This window comes from Sardina pilchardus, chromosome 13 (assembly GCF_963854185.1).
Source record: "Sardina pilchardus chromosome 13, fSarPil1.1, whole genome shotgun sequence".
NCBI lineage: Eukaryota > Metazoa > Chordata > Actinopteri > Clupeiformes > Clupeidae > Sardina > Sardina pilchardus.
In genome coordinates, this window is record NC_085006.1 from 4437929 (window position 1) to 4456116 (window position 18188).

The 18188-nt window shown below is 42.8% G+C and overlaps 1 protein-coding gene across 1 annotated transcript in view; it reads left to right on the plus strand.

Moving 5' to 3' along the window:
- The window catches only part of nectin1b (nectin cell adhesion molecule 1b), a 46306-nt gene that overhangs the window by 12937 nt on the left and 15181 nt on the right, over positions 1–18188 (plus strand). Inside the window, exon 2 of the mRNA XM_062551695.1 lies at positions 17108–17479. Coding sequence (XP_062407679.1) covers positions 17108–17479 — 372 coding nt within the window. The remainder of the gene's footprint in view (positions 1–17107; positions 17480–18188) is intronic.

The window sequence follows — 18188 nt, forward strand, 5'->3', positions numbered from 1 at the left end:
AGATTCTGAATGAACAAGAATAGTTGCCTCAGCACTGCATCAAATAATCAGCAACAGGCAGAAGCCAGATAGGCATAATCTCTTTGCATCATACTACTACTACTACTATTACTACTACTACTACTGCTATTACTACTACTGCTACTACTACTACTGCCATTACTACTACTACTGCTGCTTCTACTACTACTACTGTACTTCTAACAGTGACAATGATTAATTCAGTAGTAAAATTGCAATAGCACTGGGATGCTTTTGTTGTTGCATGTTACCCATGACTATGAATAGCAGCATTACCCAGGGCTCTTCTCTGTGTGACAATCCTGCTAGCAGAAGATGGTGTGATGGTATTAGTGCCATCACCTAAAGGGGTGGATGTCATTTCCTTTTGTCCCCGCCTATGACATACATACATACTAGCGCCCATGTATATCACGAGTATGGGCTTTAATATGGTAAAAGAAAAGTGAATGAAGTAATCAGAATAGTGTAATCTCACACTATGAAATGAAATGTCATGTCTACGTTATAAGAATGTAAGAACACGATCCAGTAGAGCATGTCACCTTGTTTGTCCATCCTATTTCGCAAGCTTAAGCAATCTCTGTGTTTTCCCATCTTCTCATCCTGGGTGTGGTGTGCTAAGCTGTGTAGGGGAGCTCAGTGCAGCCCTGGAGAAGTATGCACAGTGACAGAGCGGCCCAGATGCTAACTTACAGTGACATCTGGGGCGGGGTATCACCACAGTGGTGCTTCCTCTCCTTCTGGAGTGGAAGCTGCGGAATAACTAGAGGAAATCATGATTCTACATTATCATAATTGTGCATATTTGACGTATCTGTTCGTGTCCTATATGCAGATATAATGTTTGTAGTGTTAGAACAATTTCTGTATTGGATCTGTGATTCAAATTTGTGTTAGCATTTTCTCAGTTGCTACCACACCATGTTGTTGTTGTTGCCCTGGGGATGCACAACAGATCTGTTCTTCACCATAGTATAATTCAGTCTATAAACCTTCACTATTCCACCATCCAGATGTGAAATGCAACATTCAAAAAAGATTTGCAGACATGATTTGACTATTGCTATTTAAAATTTGGCCTCAACATTATTTGAATGCAGCAATGGCAGATTTGTATTCACAGGGTTTATTTTAGTGCCTGTGTTTTATAGGTGTAGGGAGAAGAAAACACAGAGTGACAAAGGAGGCCTTGGTCTGTTCAGGATGGGTTAAATAGAAAATGAATGTGTGGGCCAATTATTGGCAACAACTGAACGGATAGTGCAGACTCGTATGGTCAGTACAAGGGTGTCCACTTGCTTTATTTAGTTCATGTTCTCCACCGCATTTATTTAGTTATTTACTTTTCGGCACTTTTACAGCATCCAATTAGGGATCAAAGATATAATTGCAAATGCTTACAGCAGTTGCAGCTGCTTGATGCATTAGTAGTTTGGCCGGCTTTGTTTTCTGGTGACTGCCCCTATGTCCTCACTGCCTCACAACTCTTAATTTGTTCCTAAAACCAGTGTTGTGCAGCCACACCCAGGCGTTAGACGGCCACTAAGGGACTTTAACATCCTTATTCTTGGACTCTGACACAGTGGAAAACAACATTTGATATTTTTTGTACTGTGAAACAAATGTAAAATTTTACAAGTGTCTATTATCATTGCCTCCGATTCTGTATTTTTACCTTGCCACACTTAGAATCGTGTTTTTTTCTTCCCTGTGATGTTTCAGCGTGCATCATGTGGTCTTGTCACCTGCCCTGACTGTGCTGTACTCAGATCTCACTCCTCTACAGAGAGGAGGACGCCCTACAGGCATGAGGCTGTTTAGAACAAGACTCATCAGAGCACTGCCTCTGACCTGAATCATCACACTTGCGTTTTTACTTCTTTTCTGTCTTATTGTGTCATCATTCTTCCAACTGCTCTCCCTATCCTTCTCTCGCTTTCTTTTTTGTTCTCTTTCTTTCTCTCACACAACCCCCTACCACCCACACACACCCACACACACACACACACACACACACACACACACACACACACACACACACAAAATCACCCATACATGCACTCATCCATGAGCACATCCAGAGTTCATTACAGATTCTGTGTGTGAAAGAGGGTGAGGGGCGAGAGAGAGAGAGAGAGAGAGAGAGAGAGAGAGAGAGAGAGAGAGAGAGAGAGAGAGAGTGGAGAATAGTATAGTATAGCAGAAAAGAGCAGGCATGTTAAGTGTGAAGAGGAGGTGGCTAGCTGCACTGGGCCAGCAGTAATGGAGTGGGTTTGTGTTCAGGTGCACAGTGGACACAAGGTGCCTCCTTGAGAGCATTCTCTCTGGGGGCCCTAATGCAGCCGGGGGTGGATCTTGGCCACTGAAGCCATCCTGTTTACTGACAGGGAGTGGCAGATAGGTGAAAATAATTGGCTTAGTGATTCCCATCTACCACCTGCTCACAACCGCACTCTCAATGACAAACAGGCTTGCCAAGGTAGGGCTAAAGGCAACTCAGGCCAAGCACTAGCGTTCCCTTCCCCCCTGTCCACCATCAGATGTTAGGGTTAGTTGGCAAGTGGATCTTGGGCCATCTAATCAACAGGGGGACGCGCTCGTCTCCCTCCTGATTGGATGTAAAGGAGGCTGAGAACCCAGGCCAACGTAATTAGTATAAGAATGTTAGACAGGCATGGTCGACTAAAGGGCTGAAAAAGAGGAAGCGTTAGACAATTTAGAGCAGAGGAGGGGGGGGAGAGAAAACAAAGGGTGTGTGTGGCTGTGTGCACTTGATTTGGTGGGAAGAACTTTGGCAGGCAGGGAGGGGTTTGCTTGTTGTGGGAAAGTGTCTGCGTTTGGAGGGTGACACATATTATTGAGGTACTGTAGATGTATGGGAGCATTGAGGGCTCTGGGGTATAAACAATAGTGAATGGACAGTTCATTGGACATGTAACTGTAATTAGCGCAAAAAGTACAAAAGCTGCTGTTCATTCTCTCTCAGACTTTTGAAGTATTAAGCTGATTTTGATGGTAATATAAAAAGGGATTACAATGTTGGCAGCCACGCTCAGTTTCTCATCTTCCCCGTAATAGGTCCCACTTACTTTGAAATGGTTCCAGCGTTTGACCACAATGCTGAGATGATCTCTATTAAAGAACATGCCTTTGATTTTGCATTGAGAGCTTATGTCCCTGTCGTCATGGGGTTTTACAGTGTTCAAATTAGCAACCGCATCATGTATTGAAATGCAGTAGCACACGAAAAATATCTTTGAAACAGCCTACAATTATAGTGTTAAAGCTGTTAGGCTACTTTGATATTGTCCTCTATTTGTATTGAGACCAAACCCTTTCGCGCAAACGGATTTCTTTATCTATACTGTATTGTTAGTGTATTAGGACTGTTGCAGCTCTTTCCCAGATGTATTTAGTGTTAACACTCTTTTCTTTGGCTAATGCAGCCTTTCATTTGTCTTTCTCATTTCGGGGTTGGCATACAGCAGTGCACCTAGCAGGTGGTAAACCAAACCCTCAACCTCCTCCATTGTTGTTGGTCACGTGGGATGGTGTCGCCGCCACACCTTAACTGCCGTTAAGCCTTTGTCAATTCACTAGTGCCTCTTTAGAAATGGAAATCACTGAGGTACTTGTCTGGAGTTAACCACTCTGTACCATTTTGCTTCTTACCACATCACATCAATCCGTGGAAAATTGATCATAGAGCCCTTCTTCCCGTATGGCTCTAATCTTTTGTTCTGTTTTGGAGGATTTAAAGCAATCATCACCATGTATAATTATCAGATCAACCCTACCACTCTTCTGGCTCACATACCCCACCACAGCTTTGGGGAGGTTCCAGTGTACACTCTGAGGGCACGGGCATGTAATTTCTTGCATCTTTATCACCTCAGAAACTCCATGGTCTCCTATTAAAACATGTCCAAAACATGAAGCTTTAGATTGTCAGCATGATAAAAAAAAAGCTGTTGTGTGCACAGTGCACACTGTCTCTAAACCACACACCTTTTTCTATGATGAACTGACATTGATTAATCAAGTCTTCGTGTTTGATGTGGATTGAAAATGGCGTGGCTGTTTTCAATAATGTCAACATCTCTATATCTATATTTTAGATGCTTTTCATTGTGTATGCTAACAGGAAAATTGTCTGACCCTCTCAGTCTGACCCCTAAGTAAAACAAATCCATGTGGTGAAAAGAGAGAACAGATTGCAGACACGTATGTTAAAGCACAAAAGGCTCGCTGACATGCTCTAACTTGCCGTGGTGTGATCTGGAGAGGCAGGATGACGTGGGTGACATGAGTGAGTGTATATTTCACGTGTCACTGAAGACTCACCTCCCCCTTCTGCCAGTGCCGTACTTCCTTCCTAACCTGTAATAGAGGTAGACAATGAAGTACACATGCAGTGAGCCCACGTTTTGAAATGGCCAGCACACCCTAGTTGCGTGTAGAAAACAGGCGGAAGATGGAAAGTGTTGTCCATGGACGTCGTGCTTTACTGAAGGAAGACCAACGATGTCGTGCCGATGTTTTCCTCCACTGGACCCGTTTATGTGTTTTCCTCACACAACTAGGCACGGCGGATCATCTTATCTCTTCTAAATGTTGTTTGGATTAGGTAGTGGGAGTCAGGTGGAATGAGCTGAAACAGATTGAATTGATGCTCAGAATCCGATACACATAGATTTAGGGTTTTGTGGCCCATTGCCTTTAGATAATTGGCAGCCTGTATTCTTGCCTGAAGGCCTTGGGATGAATATGAAATAGTGATAGCCATTGCTGTATTTTTTCTGCTGATATCCAGTTAACTGGCTGTGTAATATTCAGAACCATACCTTTTTGCCATTATATAGCCTACACTACTCATTTCAAATGGAAAATAAAAGTGCTTCCAATGAAATTGAGATTTCTGTTGTAATATCTGCAGTTGAGTGGTTTATTGATGATTTATGAGCTTTTAAATATGAAATGAGTTTCATTCTTCCTGCTCTCTGCCCATCGCCCCGTAAAGGAGTCCTCTCGTATCCTAGCAACCAGGCACACTTTAGCTGACATAACTAGTCCTCTGACTCACGGGCAGGAAGGGTGGCAAGACTCATCCTACTGTCACCATACACTATGTTCCCATACTGCTTAGAGAAATCAGGTACACAAACCAGGAATGTCCCGCATTGATGTATGGTGTACTGTATATGAAGCCGTCTCCCAATCATTATAGTGAAAAGATGCCATGCTTTGACCGCAACATAATGCAAATGAACTGCATTTCCATTTGGCTGTTCCTTGAGGATATTTTTCTGCTGCTTTGCTTCAGTAATGCACTTCTAAGCCATGCACTGATGCTCATATGAAAATTTGATGCACTATGGTTCATTCTCCCCCATCACAACATTTGGCTTAACAAGCGTAGCATTTCCCCTTCCCCCTCTGACATGAACTGCAGCTGCTCTCCCCCTCTCTCTCTCTCCCTCTCTCTCTCTCTCTCTGTGTGTGACACACCACATACTTTCTCTCTCACTCACTCTTTCCTTTTTCTCTCTGTTTCATGCTCTCCTTTAGCCTTTCTTACTCCCTCTGCTCCGAGCCAGTCCGCTCCATTCAGTTCCGTGCCGTTCTTTGTGAGTGTCAGTGTGTGGGTACTCATGTGGGGGTTTATGTCACGCTAGGCATACATACAGGATCTGCACTTGGCATGCTGAGAGGAGACTCCACGCACAGCACGACAGCCATGTCTTTGCGGCCCATTGTCATTATCACGCTGTCTTTCTGACAGACTCTGTTCATGTGTGTACTCGCACACACACCACATGTGTGTTTCTGATATGATGCACTTGCACAAATTGATTTGTACGTTGTGGACAGAGGTCACACTAAATGGTTGTACACATATAAGCCAAACGACAGAGGAAGGACACAGAGTTTAGTAGTACAGTAACAGCATGTAAGCCTACCAGGAAAACCCGTCGTTATCGATATTTTGTTCTGTTAAAGTCCAGGTTTTGTCCATTGTTCTTACGGAAACACTGGCAAGAACACACGTCCAGAGACTGTAGCAGTTCAGCGCTGGCGCCTCTTGCACAGGGTGACTTTGCTCTGAAGGTCAGCAGGGGAGTGATGTTAGAGAGTCTGTCAAAAACCTTTTAACATAGAGAGTCCAGAACCCCCTGGCCTTTATTAATGCAAACGCTGTCCAGCTCTATTGACTTATTAAATGATGGCAGACCTGGGAGAGTAGGTGGAACAAAAATGTAGTAATTGCAGAAGCCTAATTTCCCCCCCTGAAACATGCCAATGAATGGCAGAAGTTAAAATGACCACAGCTTTAGTTAGAGGACCTGGTCATTTAGTTTGTTGATTGATGATGTGAATGATGAATGGTGACGTGTCATTCATGTGAGCAAACGCATTGAATAACGGTAGGAGTCACTGATATAAAGCACAATGCCTTAGCTGGCTACATCTCAAGGCACGGCAACGTCTGGTAGAGCTACTCTAATTCTGCAATATGATATGTTAGTGCCGAGCCACTTATACGATACACTTAGATAAAAACCATACAAATAAAATAGGTCTGTTAATCTGAAAAACATTTCCTCCACCGAAATACTCCATAGAGCCCTCAGACATAGTTATGAAATCTACAGCTTACATTCATGTGCTTTATAAGTACCATACATCACCATGATCATCGCATCATCGTAAATATTGACCTGAAAAATAAGACCGCTCAGGAAATATCCATACTGAAGCACAAAGCAGCAGGATCATGTTCCTGTGTTCTCCATCCCTGCAGTCTAATCTATCCACCCCTAATGGATACCGCAACAGAAAAGGTCAGCACACATCATGCCATATCTTCAAAAAGTCACGCAACAAACCCAGTTGGCTAACTCTAATATGAATAGGCCTCTGCTCTGCGCTGTGAATCATCTCCGCCCCTCCTGGGAGTGGGCAACTGTACCAGAGATTAGCTGAAAGCCCTGTTTTACCACAGATCAGCGGCCAAGTCAGAGTTGAGTGAGATGGGCTAAATCAGGTGAAGAAAAGCAGTTCTGTCTAGTCTTGCTCGTTTCTGCAAGAGACTGACAGGGTGTTAGTCAATCCTGTAACCCTGCCCAGAAAGGAGACTGCCCTTCAGTGGATTAATCATCAGGCAAAGAACTGTGTGCCCTGGATCCACCCACAACATGGTGGATAAAGGGCTTGAAATAAAATATTATGTGCAGTTTAGTATCTGTGCGACAAGATTCAGAAACGGAAAGAAAAAAAAATACATACCCTTGTCATCTGGCATTCTTTTAAGTAGGTCACTACAAGTTTCAATTCATAACAGCTGAGTGGGTCGTGTGCATTGATGGGAAAAAAACTCATAAATATTCATTATTTTTTTCCATTTTGGTCAGTGTTACTCCACAAACAAGTACTGCAATTTTCCCATTGTAAATAACACTGATGGAAAAGAATAGTAATAGCTGCCAATTTTCATCACACAGTGGAAATATAAGAGATAGCGCAGAACAAAGCCTTTAGTATTTTCCAAAGTAAGTTCATGAAGTGCATCTTTATGTTGACATACAGTATATGGCAACAAACTGATGTACACGCTGTAGTAGTTTGTAACATGGATTTGCTAATGGACATATCAGTATATGGCTAGCTGCAGGCCTTACTTCCTGTCTATGCTAAATGCAGTGGCTTACAAAGAGCTTGGCCATCCTACAGCCATCAGTTTGTCTAGAGTCCAAATGGTTAAGCAATACAGTGCAGGCAATAAATCAATACAACCTCACACATCTCATGACCTAAACGGGTGCTTTGCGACTTTGAAACTGTTATTTACCATTTGACTTGACTGATGCATATGCATGGCAGTAAAACAATTACAATGCTTAATTTGTTTGTAAAGGACACAATACAAACAATTTAAATCGAATTTCAGAAAAAAAGAGAAAGGAGATCTAAAAGTCCAGCAGACTTTTTTAAGGGCAAGAAATGTTGAGATGTCTCTTAAAAAATACAATACAAAGGGCAGACAGGGTTTATTATATGGACTGCTTTTTGAACTGGAATGAAATTAACTCATTAATGAACTTATTTTAATCAAAGCTTTGAAAATGTGATACTTAACATACCCCTTATTGAGAATGATAGTGATCTGTGCAATTGTGTACAATTCTTTACTAAACTAATCCACAAAACAGTACACATTCTCTGTGTTGAATGTGTATGAATGTGTATCGTTAACAATGAATGAATGAACACTGTATGAACAAATAGCAGTTCAAGTTTCATTTGAGTTTAGGTTTACATAGAAAAATGATAGTCAGCAATGCCCTGACAGCATATACTGTATGTGTTTTGGAGACAATCCCTCCTCAAGGCAACATGATCTGTTACCTGAAATGGTGACCATAAGGGAACAGAACAGGCTTCAAGCCAAATAAGACAAGAGCATCTTCACCCTTCCTTTCATTTCCAAGGTCATAGGATGCTGACGCATCTAAGACAAGAGATGTTGAAGTCAAAACACATTCCTAAAATATCTGTATAACGATTGGAAATCAGTCTTGAAAATGGATGTACTGACCAAGCGAATCTCATATTTCAAACTCTCCTCTTTCATCAGAGATGGAGATGATGTTTCTCTTTCTATGAATTCATTAGTTTTAGGCTTTAAGAGGTACTTAGTAGCAAATACAGGGTGATGACACTCGTCCAGCAAAAAAAAAAGGTGTGGTGGCGGGAAGAGCTCCAGAGAGAAAGACAATAAATGAGGCGATTCATGGCACATCATGGGATGAGTTTATCTTCAAAGAAGTCTCCAGTGAAGTGTGTTTATGCAGCTGTGCTGTCACCAACGTGTCTTTATAGGCGTTTAATGAATCCACCTGTCCTACATCACAGCACATCCCGGCTGCCTGGCTGACCCAGAGCGCGGAGGCAGGTGTTTGTGTAAAAGCTGCCCCTCTTTAGTGACCTTTAAGCCTTTAATCAGCTTGGCTAGTGAGCTTGTCAATCCTGTCAAACAAGGAAAGAGAGGTAGCAGAGGGAGGGAAATGGGAAGCCTCTATTTTTTTCTGTGAGTCTGCTGCCCTGGTGTCTGTCACACTCATGGGTGACAGGTTATATACAGTAGCTGCTCTCACATTGACGCCACTAGCATTGCTCACTTAGGTTCTCCATTCTGTTCACTGATGATAGAAGAAAGCATGTTTGTGTGTGAAAATACACAGCAGTTCCACCTGTAAGTCTTTATGCTAAGTATAATGTGATTTATTAAAACAACCACAATGCAATTGCTGAGTTTGTTCTGATGCGATCAATCTAAGAAACACAGATATCCCATGTTGAAGTGAGAAGATACATGTGGACAGTGATGCTGGTGTAACTAATTAATCCAGATAATGAACCCAGACAACTAATCAACAATGAGAACTGATACCACACCTCAGCACATCAATGAGAGTAAGAGTGACAGTGTAGTGGTATACTAGCTAAACCTACTTTATCAGCAATGGTCACTTATTCAATCTGCATTTGTAAAAAGGGGGAAAAACTGGGGGTTTTATTAAGAAAAAAAGAGTTTTTGCTGATAAGGTTTTTAATCACATCACATGGTCCTATTTTTCATGGGTTTTCACATATAAAGTCCAGCTTTCTTGGCAGTATTTCCAGTATAGAATTCCTTCACAGATTGTTGGCTAACTTTGTTACACTTCGGAGGGCTCTCAAATCTAGTCTAGCGCATTCTACCCAATATTTTCCAGGCTTGGTCTTTCCCCCCTCTCCGCTTTGTGGTTCTGTGGTCTTCTGCTGCAGTCCTTGAGCCAGATGCTTTTCTGTTAATTGAAAGTAGAACTGCATACCAGACCGCTCATCTAATGCTGAGCCATGTGAACAGCGCTGCGCTGCGCTGCTCACCATGAACAAAATCAAAAAGCCCCAAATGCTACGAGCGAAGAGAACTTTTGAGTAGGCCTACTTGTGGACGTGTGATGAGGACTACTCGTGTTTAGAGAGTGAGTGTGCTTATACAGCGCTCCGAGGGAGAGACATTGCTGAGGCCCAGCTGGAGAGTGCATGTAGCCAAGGGTGAATGTGCAGCAGGCATGTGTGGTGAGCATTCCGTGGATTATTAGTGGAGCACACAGCTTCGCCCGTATCCCATTCTTAAGGAAACATCCCGGCCCTTTTCAGAGTTTTGCCGAGATTTATGGGACTGCTTTCTCCTGTATGTTTGGTACCTATGGAGCTGAAAGATCTGGAGGCATATGAATTGGTGCATAATGATGGGTCACACATAGTGGATTGGTGCTTGTGAGAATTATTTGTTGAAGATTTGCTATGATTTCATTGTGTGTAGGTTAACTAACGCTGCTATAACAAATACTATTTTTGTATGATGCACGCAACATCTACATTTACTTTGTTATATTATTGGGGATTTGTATGGGAGGTATATTCCAAATCATCCAATGCTTCTATACTGAGGTTAAGTGGTGTTGCACAGTAGATGTCCTTGATTTGTACATATCTCCCACTGAAGCTATCTGCCCTGGCGATTTGAGATGCACCTGTGTTGATTCCCAGGCGTAGTGTGCCATTTGCCCTCATCTGTGAGGCACGCTAGCTGTAGAAAATGCAGTCTTGTTGTTGTTGGCTGAGAACAGGTTGCTTTACCCATGTTAACGGCAGTTTAGTTTACAGTTTGTAATAGTTTCAGTTTCTACTGTCATGTTAATGGATCCAATGCAGGTAAAAAAAACTAAATGTGCCACCAGTACCAACATGCCCTAATCTCTAGTGGTGTTTTGGGCTCAGTTAGCAGTGCCCTTTGTTGAGGGATTTCCATAGTTTCTCCAAGGCCATTTAAAATGTATAAGCACTCAAGCATGTTATCTTCTTTTGAGACCGCAATCTTCAACTTTGTGGAATCTGAGGATTTCCACAGCACCTTAAATAAAATCCTCGGAGTTTAGGGATACACCAGGCAAAAAGCTTTCTGATGATATTGTCACCTTTGTCCACAGATACAATCAACACATTTGTAAACTTCATATTCTGATTTTAGTCAAATGTGTGTAGTTTTTTGTGGGTATCACAATATTTAGTATATGAGCTTCTCCAAGCCTGTCCTTAACTCATGGAAAAACACAGTGAAGGGAAAAGATTTGTCCTGCATGGGTGTTGACAAATTTGTCATCAGCATTTTTTGACCAGATTTGAGATGCATTTCATGGTGCATGGGCTGAAACAATAGAGGGACAGGCCCAACAGCCTGCAGTCATGCTTGACAGATTCCCCCCATATATCATCCCACCCATATATCAAAATAACACTGCATATATCAAAATAAATGTGTCTGGTGTGGAGGAGGCTTTTCCAAATCACCCCGCACAGCCTCAGTATATTGTTTTTTTTCAGTGTGGGGATTTCTCCAGTTAGCCCAGGGAGGGGTGGAAAAATGAAATGATCTGTCTATGTAGTTTTAAGATAAGCCTGAAGGTAGAAATATACAGGCAATGAAAGAAACACCATGTTGATATTTTTGTGGATATTTAAGAAATGCCTATTCAAAAACAGTGGCCTTTTAAAAGTGTCCTCTTGCTGGATGTCATTACCTATTTAGACTGTGTCCGTGCTGGACTGCTGTTTTAGCTTCATATCCTGAGTGCTATAATCTGCTTGCCAGAGCTGTGACCCATGGGCCGTCACTTGGCTGCACCTGCCATCACGTCCGCTGTTGAGAAGTACCGTGTTGAGGGCCTCCACAGGAGGATACACACACACACACAGGACAAAAAAGAAAAGAAATGATCATGCCTACCTGTATTTTTACCTTCCTAAGTTCCCATTGTGTTCATGAAAAAGGTGCACACACAGTGCACTAGATGCATGCGAAACATATTTAGAGATATTGAAGAGAAATATATACTATGATGGCCAGTGGGTGCTAGATGATAGGCAGTGACAACATGAAACAGCACGTCCATATTCACTAAACGTGGGTAGGATTGCTTAATAGTAGAACTGAAGTAGAATGTGCTAATTAGCTTCTTGAAATCCATCCCTTAAGAGACCTCCCAGAGCCTTTTTAAACAACATTGATCAAATGTTTAAAAATTGTCCCAGGTGTATAACCTGAGAAATGGTGTTAATTATGTATTTTTCTTTTCCACCTTCCCGTGCCATGATTATAGGGAAATGAGAACATTTCGCATTGAAGGAAACTGTTTATGTTTTTGATCTGATTTTCATGAAGTGATGGATTAGTGTTTTCTACCCATATAATTGTTGATTTAGACTGGGCACCATCTCGGGCCTGTGTACTCATGCACATTAACCCAGGGTGCAGCACACAGCAACAGCTTGGGTGAATGAGATCATAAATAATGAACATGCAGAGTGCATGTGAACCCTCCCCCTCTCCTCTTCTCATGCATATATGTACATCTTTATTTGATGAAGTTTCAGATCATGCTACAGGGCCCACTCAGCCCCTTTCACTTGTGACAGTTTCATATGACAAAGCAGGTGCACTTTGGGTTTTTGCGGTGCCCCTGTCCTCTATTGGCAGGTGACCTGTTATCTAGTTTCAGGGCTGATGTCATCCAGTCAGTAGCGCCTTCCCGGTGTTTGTTTTTTCCCCCTAGCATACCGAAACTATGGCGTCCTTGTTTAGAGAGTAACTGCTCGTGTGTGGGGGTGGAGAATCCAGGTTTCAGTGGAGCTGTCTGTTTACATTTAGTCTGTATCGGCTGATATACACTCAGGCTTTTTATATATTTTTTTATTTTTTTAATTTAGGTGTTTTCAAGGTTATACATTGGGCAGTAAAGACACAAACAATGCACATAAAATCACATAATGCTGGCATTTTCAGCAGCAAGCGGAACAAAACGCAGTTTGCTCCAGCAGTCAAAGGCAGCAAAATGGAATTTCAGGTGGTGATGCATGAGTTTGTAGCCCCAGCACCTCAGCTGTGTGGTCTGCATGAATATAGCTCACTTGGGGTCGGGATCTCTCACAGCAAGTGATTGATGGCAGCATATTGTGCTGTACCCCAGCAGTTTGGGTTTCAGTCAGGAGCACATTTCCTCAATGGGGAGGCGATGTGATCTCCGACTGGATTATCGATTGCAATGTTTCTCATTGTGAACTGCCTAGACGACATTTCTTGTATATAACAGAATATCGACATCAGGCCTTACTCTTCAAAAGTAAATGGACCACATATGAACATGTGCAAATTATAAGCAATAGTACAATAAGAGTAACGAAACAAAGGCAAAATACTCAGGATGTATTATTCAGGATCCAGTTGTAACCTACTTATAGACACAAGTGGATTAGTTTAAAGTAAATTTAAGGTTAATGAGGCGATAAAAACAATGTCTTTTGTTTCCTCTTGTTTGCCTAGCCACCGTTAGTGTATCACACAATCAATATTGCTTGAAGCTTATCTTATCAAATGACATGCTAGTAAAGTGGCATGAGTTGTAGAATGGTGTCAGTGTAGACGGTAACCTGAAGAGGAATATAAATTGAAGTCGTTGAGTTTGGCTATAAACCATCTGCTGCTGAGAATTTCCACTGAATGCAAATATTTACTCAAGGGAAAGTTAAATGGGATCTCACTATATGTCTACACATAGAGAGAAGTTTGCTCAGTGCTATTATGCTCAGGACTGCCTATTCTAATTAGTTAGTTAGACACATAATCACCATTTTTCACTCATCTGGCTATCGCACATTTATCAATGTTCACTTCATCAGCCCATATCAATCCATTCTGAGGGCCATTTAGGATGGATGCAAGCATCTGGCTGCATTGGCCTCAGTAGACTATTTCCTTGGATATCCTACCAAGCTCATTTGGAAGACCATGCACATTATGAAATCATTTGGAAAACATCTGTACCAAAGGGGTAAATGCACCAAAGTTCACTTCAGTTGAACTGAATTAATCTTATATAAAACAGCCTTATCAATTAAACAACTCTGGGATCCATTTCAGTCTATTCGTCCATTTCAGCAGAACTGTCTGGCTCAGAGGACAAGTTGTCTTTCCTCTGCATTTGATACGGCGTTCTTGTGTTTCGTTCCTGCTGCGAGAACTTCCCAAAACAGGACAGCATCCTGTATTTCCTGTGACTGCGGTGTATCATTAATGCCATTACAGTAAGCAGTTTCACGGACTATTGTGTTCTTTTCCAACCATGAACAACATACAGAATATTGACTCTGTAATGGGGCCAAGAGGATCTCTGCTCTGTCAATACACTAAATGGGCACTGCTAGTCTACTCCCACATGGCTACATGAGGCCTGGCCTTCTCATCAGGCCTGAGGAGGGCTTCCTGCTGCAGAGGAGGGAATGGGACCAAATGGGGTGCTTTGGCTGTGTCCCGAATAAGAACCGGGTACAACACAACCTGCATGGTTTCTATGGCAAAGAAGAAGGCATCATCGTGGGAATTGGGATGTTAAAGCACCCGTGATCCTGAACATTGAATATTTGTCATTAGATTTAAACATAAGAATAATAATACAAACATGCAGGGAGCTAAGACTTAAGTCTCAGGAAGGAAAGTCTGTAGAAATAATGTGTAATAGTTAGTGCAAAGACATGGAAACGGCTTTGGTAATGAATAAGTTATTGTTGTCACTGCATGCTACTCCATTTAATGAGAGAGCTGCAGCTTCGTTAGAGAACGTTGTCAGTGGCATGCCAACCTCACATTGGACTTATTGTCATGGTTGGCAAAGGATGTTACGACAAGGCAAGCAGTCAATGCCATTTCTAGATTTGAAATGTCAGTTAGAGAGGTTTGGCATGTGTAATGTACCCATGCAGAGATAAAGCAAATCTCTAGTGCACTTGTGTCTTTGCAATTTAAACATCTGACAGCGGTCTCTCTGCCCAAAGAGTTGACGTCACATCAATGTCCAATGTGATGATCCCCCGGCAAGTCTTGGAAATGTGCAGCTGTTGCAATGAAAGTTAACCATAAGGACGTCAGGACCTTACAAAACATTGATATCTCACTGTTTTTGAATTCGAGACCTTTCTTATAAAGCAGGACATTTTCTAGGGGCCAGGCTATAGAACGAAGGGCGCGCAGGCCATAGAGTTAGCCTTGTGTCCCAGGGTCGAAATTGCTCTGCGACAGAAAACAAGAGACAGCCGTTCTGTGGTATTGTACTGTTTTATATTAACTCAATTGGAATCACAAGTTGTAATTTAATGCTTAGTCTTCACGTGCTACAGGCTCAATAGACGGTGGAACAGCCAACTGGCTGTGGTGGCAGGAGAAGTGCTGAGTAGATACAGGGAGAGCGAGCCGAGGATCATTCATCAGTCTGTCACAAGGACCACTGCCAACAGACCTGAACTTCCCCAGCACTCCGCACTGTGCATTTGCCAACTTTTCCATTGTAATACACGTATATTATAATATATGCCTGGCTCTGGGAAACGAGTGTGTACTCAGCACGTTGGCATTTCACAATAGGCCCCATTATCTACAACAAGTAGCAGCTTAAGCTTGTAAATGTGTGTGCAGTAATGTAGAGGATATCCCAGGTTTTACTGAGCGACTCTGTAATCCCTTTACCCATGAATTCGGTCATTTCCCACATTATAGTTTTTAGGTTTAAGGGTCTTAAATGACTGTGTAATCACCCCACATCTATCCCCAATCCTATTTCCAGCGCTGGACACTACTCGTGTGGCCGTGTGCAATGCTGCTGCTGCGCTCACATCCTGGCTCTGAGCACACATGCTGTGGCATTGTTACATATGGCCGTGTGCGCCATCATCTGTCATCCCGTCCATATGCTGATATCATTTTATAACGGAGGGGCTTGCGAGTTATAAATGGAATATTTTTGGTTCATCAGGGGAACGCTGTAGAAAACATTTTGTACTGTCACAGACCGTAATCCCTAGTGTATTTTTGGGAGTCATCCACTGGAGTACACAGGGACACAGGTGCCTTACTGCAGAGACGGCTAGCAGTGTTGGCCTCTACATAGCCTACAGACTATTAGCTAATCCATCTGTCATTAGGAAACTGATGTGAGAATTGAGCGCTGACAGGGCAGAAAAGATGAAATGTATGCTCCATTTAGCTCTCCTATAGTCTTTACTTTTTAATTGTAAAACAGTGTGTGGTGAAGTGGATAAATCAAGAGGAATAGAAACATTGTACGTGTTCTCACTCGCATACAAGACCCACATTGTTGGGATGACTCAGGCCAGTAGTTTCTATCTGACACACACACACACACACACACACACACCTGCAGGTACAAACTTGTCCACCATTTTGTGTGAATGATGTGTTTTGTTCGGCCTACGTGAGATTCTTGTACACTCATCTTGCACCAGAGCCGCCGCCTTTGTAGATCCCCACCACAGATTATGTGTTGACATCTGTCTATATGTACACTCACACACAAACACAAATGCGAAAACTCAGTGAATCTCCCATCAAATTCAATAATCACTTCGTGGAAATTACTGTTTTTCGGTGTTTATGTGTACTTCGACTTGTTATGTACCTCCATAAGAGGGGAGTTTCCACCCCTGTCTTTCCCTGATCTTCGCCACCTTGGAGATGTGTTGAGCTGTAGATAAGTGAAGTGTGCAGGCAGGGACATGTCAGAGCCAAGAACATCAGAGCGCCGCGTCCACCGCTCGCCCACTAGGCCGAGCGTGGGAGGAAGGACAGAGTGATGAATCTGACTGTGGCCACACACTTTTTTTGTTACTGACAAGTCAACAGAGGAGCGCACGGATGGAGGGAGCCCACCCAATGGGGGTGGCTGACTGATCATCTCAACCACACATTTTTCTGTTGTTTGTCACATTAAGGAGACGGTTTAGTCAGAAATAAAAGTCGTCTTTGTTTAAAAGTTCTGGAGGCTGACAATCTCTCTCAAGTGCAATTAAAACTCAAAATGCGTCAACGTGATTTCAATTTGATGAGTATGTTTATTTGTGCCTGTTTTCTTCTCAGTAACGTACTAACTCAGTAATCTCTTTTTTTCTCTGTGTTTCTCTCTTGCAGAGGTGATGGGTCAGAGTGTACAGATGGACTCCATTAAGTCAGGCTTTGTGGGCTCCACGGTGGAGCTGCGCTGCCAGTTCATGAACAGCCGACCCCCTGTGAAGATCTCCCAGGTCACCTGGCAGAAGTTCCTCAACGGCACCAAGCAGAACGTGGCCATAGCCAACCCCGCGCTGGGCGTGTCCGTGCTCCCGCCTTTCAAGGACCGCGTCAGCTTCAAGAACCCCGCCGTCCGGCAGCGCACGCCCTCGCTGGAAGACACCACCATTGTGTTCAACAACCTGCGGCTGTCTGACGAGGCGGCGTACATCTGCGAGTACACCACTTTTCCCGCCGGCAACCGGGAAAACATGGTCAATCTGACCGTCTTCGGTAAGGACTCCCAGACCACACTGCCACCACACATGGCCCAGTGGATCTAAAAAACATGTCGTTTTTGTGAAGCTCTTCACGGAAAAAGCCATGTAGTTAACGAAGGAACGATTGATGTGTTGAGACGGTCTATCTTGGACATAGTTGATCGATTTTATTTGCAATGCTGTCTTCAGCTTATTTACTTTCATTTCCAAATAGCCTAAACTACTCAGACCTGGTTTTCCTGCCAATAATTGAAAACCGTGTCTAGACACACAATGGCACCATCTTTATTACAGACAAGGTGCATCAGGCTGAATCCCCAATTAGTAATTAAGTCATGACTTTTTTAATTAAGCCAGCAAGAGGTACTTGACTTAAGTGCTCCTCTCTGCCACTAACTCATGTCAGATAGAGAGCTACACCTCCCAAGAGAGCTCACGATTGACTGCAAATAAACACACACACAACTTTTGTTGATTATTCACACAGATGTGTACACAAATGCACAATGCGTGCAATTCATAGCCCTGGCTCTCCATCTTACACGTGTTTAGACACATGTCAAAACATCTCAGCCAAGACAACACAGCTGACCTCATCTGTGCCTCAACTCGCATGCACACACCTTGTCTGAGAGTACTTTGAGAGCTGCAGGCAATTGCACAAAACACTGGTGGTTTGTATAGGGTAGGCCATGGTTAAGTTGTTTTTGTCTCTCTGAAAA